Source organism: Mercenaria mercenaria, chromosome 6, assembly GCF_021730395.1.
Source record: "Mercenaria mercenaria strain notata chromosome 6, MADL_Memer_1, whole genome shotgun sequence".
NCBI classification, from domain to species: domain Eukaryota; kingdom Metazoa; phylum Mollusca; class Bivalvia; order Venerida; family Veneridae; genus Mercenaria; species Mercenaria mercenaria.
In genome coordinates this window covers 13,704,765-13,712,028 of record NC_069366.1, presented here as the reverse complement: position 1 = coordinate 13,712,028, position 7,264 = coordinate 13,704,765, and the positions used below count along the sequence as shown (strand labels likewise).

At 34.3% G+C, this 7,264-nt stretch overlaps 1 protein-coding gene across 1 annotated transcript; it reads left to right on the top strand.

Annotated features, from left to right (window-relative positions):
• The first annotated feature begins 1,327 nt into the window (after nt 1-1,327).
• LOC123550312 (chorion transcription factor Cf2-like) lies at nt 1,328-6,770 on the top strand. Its single transcript, XM_045338741.2, has 2 exons — nt 1,328-1,644; nt 5,226-6,770. The coding sequence occupies exons 1-2, from the start codon at nt 1,551-1,553 to the stop codon at nt 6,368-6,370; spliced, it is 1,239 nt and encodes a 412-aa protein (XP_045194676.2). The 5' UTR covers nt 1,328-1,550; the 3' UTR covers nt 6,371-6,770.
• The last annotated feature ends 494 nt before the right edge of the window (nt 6,771-7,264 follow it).

The window sequence follows — 7,264 nt, the reverse complement described above, 5'->3', positions numbered from 1 at the left end:
CATTTTACTTTGATAATTTCGCCATTAAAAACTCAAAGCGTACGGGTTATTAATTGGTTATACATGGTAACTTACAGAACATAGCTGGTGATCGGCATTTCTGAATTCCTGACAGACAGACGGTCCGTTATGTATGCCATCTTCAAAGAAAGGTGAACTGCATTCACTAATTGGCCATATGAAAATTTGAAAGAAATGATAATAAATATGAGTTGTTCATATTGATACATTCCGCGATTCTGCAGGTTTTCTGACTGATTTATAGCCGGATGAAAAGGGTTTAAACTTTTTGATATCTGCATGAGCTGCAGTACAAATAGGCCGATCGACAGGGGACCGTTAGAAGCCAAATACAATGATTAATATGCCAAAGAATGTACATCAATAAATCATACAGAAAAAGATGTGTTGCTGGAATGATATTGAGGACGAATGTCATTTTATCAGTAGCTGTAATGTGACAAAGATACAAACCAGTTGCATATATCACAAATGCAACCAAAGTAGGGAAAACTAAGAACTCTTTTCTGGTCAGTTTCAATGTTATTTATTCGCGATTATATCACACTTTCCCTCTAATGAAAATTAAGAATCTGTAATCTTTAATATTGTTATATTGCGATAAACAGCAGCTAAAACGTATTATAACATTACAATTTTTCTTTTTCATTTGTTGATTTATTCAAATACTAAGAGTAAAATTAGAAAATACTTTTCATATAAATCAAGGTTGCTCGCAGACTTTATCTCTGTAATGAATGATGTGCCTTGTTGTCAAACATACTGTCTGTCAGAGAAAAATGTCCGAATTTCATGAATTTGCAAAATTTCGTATTTTCATGCTATATTAGAACAAACGCCATTCTTTCAATAATAAGATTTGTCGTCTGCAAATATTTTTAGAGATTTCACATTAATTTTTGTCAGTGTCGGTTTAACCAAATTATCCATGAAAACATTTTCTGCGATGTTAACCGCTGTGAAAATAGACTGTATATTACCGCCAATACCTCTCGGTGATCTTCTAATTTGTATTACGAACAGCATGTGTAAGATTATCTTGATATTTAGTTGATTTTAATGGTTTGGAACGCTTCTCTGTCTTGGCATTCCCTCCCTTGTGGCTTAATGTCGAAATAGCCAATCCGTCACAGACAATCTGCGCAGCGGCGCACTGCACAGCAAGAGGGCGGAGCTTCAATTAAATCTGCAATTATCATTCGCTGGAGAAAGCGAAAACGTCACAGAAAATTAGGCAGTCAATTAACACCCCTGGTAGTTCCATGATAAAATTCTAAGACATCTATAAAGTAATGAACACGTTATATCTTATCAGATTATCTATTCTGCTGACAAGTTGAGGAGGTTTTGTCTATAAATTTACATATATTTACAAATAATCGTTCATATTATTCGAAACATTGTTACAGAACAAACATATATAAGGAACCCGGTATAAAGTGAATCAGTTGAAGAGTGTTTTGTTGAATGAATAACCTGATGAATATTTAACATTGTGTAGAGGAATTTACTTGCGGATATTCATCAAAATGAAACCTCAAAAATTTTCTATCAATGACATTTTGACAAGAGAGCCGCCGACGAAACAGACAATTGTGGGCCGGGATGAAACATCTTTACTTGGTGAGATTTCTTACAAAATGTATTTTTCAGAATTAGGTTTTAATGCTATAAGTTAAATCAAGTGTATACTTACGAGTGCTAACTGCATTAAAAGCTTGAAACATTTGGAAGTCATCAAGAACCCTCGTGCTGGCAAATTAAAAAAGGGGTGTTATATTTAAAAATTTTACCATATTTAACAAATGTATGTGTAAATAAGATATAATCAGATATTCATTTAAATGTTAGTTACTTAACCAAAAACAATGTATCACTTTTCTAAAATACTGATTGATTTTATTGTTTCGATATTCATGCACCGTCAGGATCACATATAAATCTCAAAGTAGTTGCATGTTAAACTACCAGGAGTCAGTCCGAAGTAGCCCGTTCATAATAATAATAATAATAATAATAATAATAATAATAATAATAACAAGGACCTTATTCAACGAGGAAACACATTTGAACAAGCCAGTCTTCCATTAGGCCCTCAACAATTGCATGTTATTACGCAAAAGCAACCAGTAAAAATAGAATTTGTCTAAAGAGCTGCTAGCTTCTAGGAAATGTGCTCCATTGTAGATATAAAGATTTAAAATATTTTGCTGAAATTGCATTTTGTATGTACTGAGGGACGCTATTCCAAATCCCTTTGGAAAATCCTCAAGAACGTTAACTCTAAACAGTCAAATCATGTGACGAGTTACAAGTCATAATTTCGTTGACGTCTATATTTAACTTTAAGGTTTGAGCGACCAGTGCAGGCTGATCATGGTCTGAACTGTTCGCTATTCAGTCAGTAAATTTTCAGGGAACACCCCTTTGTTTAAAATTGAATGATGGCCAAGTCCATTTTAGAAATTTAGCAGGATAAATCTATGACTGTTTATATCCACGACAATTTATCGTATCCAACGTACTGTACAAGAGTTACTGTTTTGGCAGTAACTCGACTCCCATCCACACCTACAACCTGTAGATTCCTATATTCCTTTACCATATTATTCTTTAATCATATTATTATATTCTTAAATAGAATATTTCAATATTCCCAAATTCTTTTGAAAAAAAACTATATCAGGATTTTGTACATGTAATTGCGTAGCTTCATTTGCTATCTAAAATATTTGACACAAAGTAGATGTGATACTTGAAAGTTTAAGTGTCGTGTAATGGTTTTATTAAACTATCCCTCGTAAATGCCATCGTAAGAACACGCCAGTTCCTATCAAAAATAAAGATTGACATTTCTGATACATATTTAATTCTGAAGAGAACAAAAGATAAACTTATTTATTAATGTCAGCCTTACTTTGATAAGAACTACGTAAACATGTACCCTCTTACAGCACAATCATTGGTAAAGAACCGTCATTTAATTAATATACTTAAAGTCAGTAATGGCGGCACAATACATTCACAGAGTCAAAATGAAATACTTTATTTTCCCATTTTGCATTGCTTGCTCCACTGAATTCACAAGAATTTTATAGAATCTTGTTGAGTTACAAAGATAAGTTACTTGGCAGGTAACAGATTTATTTATTCTGTACGGGTCATTTGGCCTTATGGAATTTTGAGAAATAAACTTATCAAATTTGTTATCGTGTCTACAAAATTACATAATGAAAAAGATATCTAACTTTACTCATAACCAAAGTAGTCAATCTGTGAGTCAAGGAACCATTAAATGAATTGGTTAACCATATTAAAATTTTGAGGTTTAATGAAACGTTCAGGAAGCTAGATGATAATGCTGTTTTATTTTATTTTATCAACCTACAGCACTCAAACTCACAAAATATTTTTGACAGACATTTTATTTTTATTTTGTTTGCAAAACATGAAATAAACGAAAATTTTCCCAGTGCAAGTAGCCTGTACTTCTGTGAATTATACTTAACTTGTATTTAGTCCTTGAAAAAAAAGAATTTCAATTTCCTTAATACACTTAAAATATCTCATTATTATTATCAGATAACGGAACTGTAATTAAAACTTAGACATTATTACTTCTTCCCGAGTATAGGAAACTTTGTGAAAGCAGGAACCGTTTTCTGCAATAAAAATCCGACAGGTTTTCATACTTTAATATTAAGATTCAACTTACGATACCAAAACCACTGCAGCGTTACACAAGTGTTTTATGGTTTGAAATCACTTAATACCAGAATTAACGCCATTTGAAATCTGTGAATGAAGTTTTTTCCAACCATTGCGACGCTGTCAATTGGAAACACTTGTGGAAAAAATATACAAATCTCATTGGTTCCCTCGGTTTGTACAACTCTCAGAAATGAACATTAATTTTTATTCATTTGTTTTATTTTTCCACTATGACCCAATGCAGTTGAAATTATTTAACGGTGCACTTCATAAATCATTTTACTCTTGCTCATGTTTCACGTGATTTCATTTGCTTCCGACAGTTTTTGTTGCAATTTATTTTTAATGGTGCTTTTTTTTCTCTCGGGTTTAAGATGTTGTTTCAATTGTATACAAGATTAAACAAACAGGTTTCTGCTAAACTTATAATAATTTGCAAACCTACAGTTATTTAATGGCGATCTATGAATTTTTCCATATACATGAATTAAATAAAGGCGTCCTGAGAAATTAGCAACTTCTTCGCATGCTTGGCTATAAGGTTGCAGACTGTCATACCACTGTAATTTATAGATCTCCATAGGAGAGAGTTAAAGGTACTAATTTGAATATGATGACATTGTTTCAGTTATTTGCTATAAACAATGTGGAATCATTAATCACTTCAGTTATATAACAAGCTCTGGTAAAGATATGAAGACAAAACTTCAAAAGAAATTCCAAGACCTTTACTCCGCAAGAAACCGTTATGGTGTTTATTTTTCACGTTGTTTTTCGATACGGACCTGATTCCCTACCATACAAATGTCCATCAATAGACTTTAAATGTTAATTAAGTGCGCGTGCTGCGCATGCTCCCGGCGGTTATGGTGACCTGGTACCGCAAGACAGGCATCTATTAGAATCCCGCTGCGCGTAATTATATATATCATTAGCATTGTTTCTGCTCGAGCCACGTGTGCATAATCTGTCATGAAAATAAGCAGATATAAATCTACATCAACCTATTATCAGCTGTAACTTGTATTAACGAATGAATTAGCATAAATCTCCACATGGCAAAAACTGTTAATTGTACCCATTTCTACTTCTTCACATGTCAGTGCAGAAAAGTGTTATTATTATATTCTGTTGTGACAGAAAGTGTGCACTGTATCTTAGTTATTTCTTCTTTTTTTGCGATTTTAGTAAGGGTGCTGGTTTTCAGTTAATATCATATATTTGGCCGTGTATTTGGCTAACTACTGACCGTTGGTTTGCAGCAGTGAATTTTGTCCCTTGTGTTCTTTGTGCAACAACCTTGACCAATTTGCAAAACAAATACACAAAAGTAAATGAAAACTTGATATAATTGGATATTGTTTAACAGGAAATTTGGAAAAAAACTGCAGTACACATTTTCTTTTTTGCAAGAGCGTATAAATGTTATTTCTATAGTTGCTACTTATCTAGTTCCTACATGAATGCTTATATTTGTTTGCTTATACTTGCAGATTTAAAAGATGAAAATCAAGGCATTCCAGCTTTACCAACTCCCCCACTCTCGCCAGAACCTGTCCAAAAGACGAAGGAAAAATCTCAGATTAAGGAGACGCCAAAAAGGACCAAAGGAGATATGACGTCATCAAAGCGGAAAAGGGACCCAATCGGACAGATTTTAGACAGTCTTTGCAACAGCTCTGACAAAAAAGACCAACAAACACCCAGTGCATTTTCTCCGATCGTCACAAGTTCATGTACTTCCCAGTTATCTCCCCTGGGTATGCTGGCACACTGTGATAGGCGATGTTACCAGACGTCACCTAGTGGTGTAACGTGTACTTCACAAAGTCCGCCATCTCTGCAAGGTGGCGTCATGCCGCAAGTTCAAATGTCAGTGGAGCAACTTCAGTACCTCCATGCCCAAAGACTTGCTCATCAACAATATTTGCATCAACAACAACAACAACAACAACAACATATTGTGGCAATGCAGGTCGCCGCCAATCCATTCTTAGCTCAACAACAAAATCAATATCATTTACAAATGCTCAGGGAACAGCATGCGAAACTGATGTCGTATGATTTTACAAATGCTAGCATGGGCGTATCACAAAATTCTATCGCTCAAAATGCTGCTGCACCACTCTGGATGGCCTGGCTGAAGTCGTCTTCTAACCCTATGACGTCACATCCTCTTAAAGAGTCGCGAATTCCTCCGCCACCACGTTACCAGTGCGATGCTTGCAAGAAAAGTTATTCAACTTTTGGGGGACTATCAAAGCATAAACAATTTCACTGTGTCAGCCACGTGAAGAAAGAATTCAACTGCAAATATTGCGAGAAATCATACGGTTCTCTTGGCGCTTTGAAAATGCATATTCGGACCCACACACTTCCCTGCAAGTGTAAATTGTGCGGAAAGGCGTTTTCGCGACCATGGTTACTCCAAGGACATGTAAGAACACACACGGGCGAAAAACCGTTTAAATGCGTACATTGTGGACGCGCATTCGCAGACAGATCCAACCTGCGTGCGCACCTTCAGACACATTCGGATATTAAAAAATATGGCTGCAAAAACTGTACTAAAACCTTTTCAAGGATGTCTTTACTTCTGAAACACGAAGAAGGAAGTTGTTTAGGACTCAGACGATAAGTGTTATTACTAAGAACATGCGAAAGCCATTGCTGTGAATTTTCTCAAAAATTGTTCAGTCAGTATGCAGTATCATTCGGAACTTCGGTCAAGACCGTTATACAAATTCAAAAACTATATATAAAATTGTAACTAATTTGTGCTTTTTGTGATTCTGTTGAGACGAATTCATAGAAAATTTATTTACATATTTTGACAAAAATGAATGACAATTCACTTATGATATGTGCTATATTATATATTGTAGTTTTGTTCATCCGCTGTACTTTTCAACTTTTAGTAAAAACTTTATAAAAATATCTTCATAATTACGCAGGACAACATTTTATGATGTCATAATCAGACTCGCGTACAATTCATTCATACACTTTCAACATCTTAAGGGTCCAATGCATTTTAAGAACCATATCTTATATTACTATATTACTGATCTAGTGTTTATGAAACTGATTCTGTATATATATTTATAAAAAATATTGTATTTATTGATGTTTTATTTCATAATTATTATGCACCTGAAGTGCCAAATATATTTGAACAGGTATAAAGTGGTATATGAATAAACATACTTATATTAGAAACTTGGCTTCAGTTCATATTTTTCCATCAAACGTGTATGCACATCTTGAAACTCTGGAGCAGCAGACGGTCTTACTACAAAAAAAGACAATATACAATGAAATCAAAGTAACTCCTAAAAATGTTTGACCATAAAGCAAGAAAAGTAGAAATATCTTCATTAACCCTTACCCTGCTAAATTTCTATAATGAACTTGTCCATCTTTCAATTCGGACAGTACCATTAACTGTTAAAAAGGTGCTTACCAAAAAGATACTGACTGAATGGCGAACAGTGCAGATCATGATCAGACTGCAAGGATGTGCAGGCTGATC

What these genes read in the sequence shown, in the direction of transcription:
- LOC123550312 (XM_045338741.2), top strand. Translation starts at nt 1,551, where the DNA reads ATGAAACCTCAAAAATTTTCTATCAATGACATTTTGACAAGAGAGCCG. An exon ending in GGATGAAACATCTTTACTTG is followed by an intron (nt 1,645 to 5,225) that starts GTGAGATTTCTT and finishes TTATACTTGCAG; the next exon opens with ATTTAAAAGATGAAAATCAA.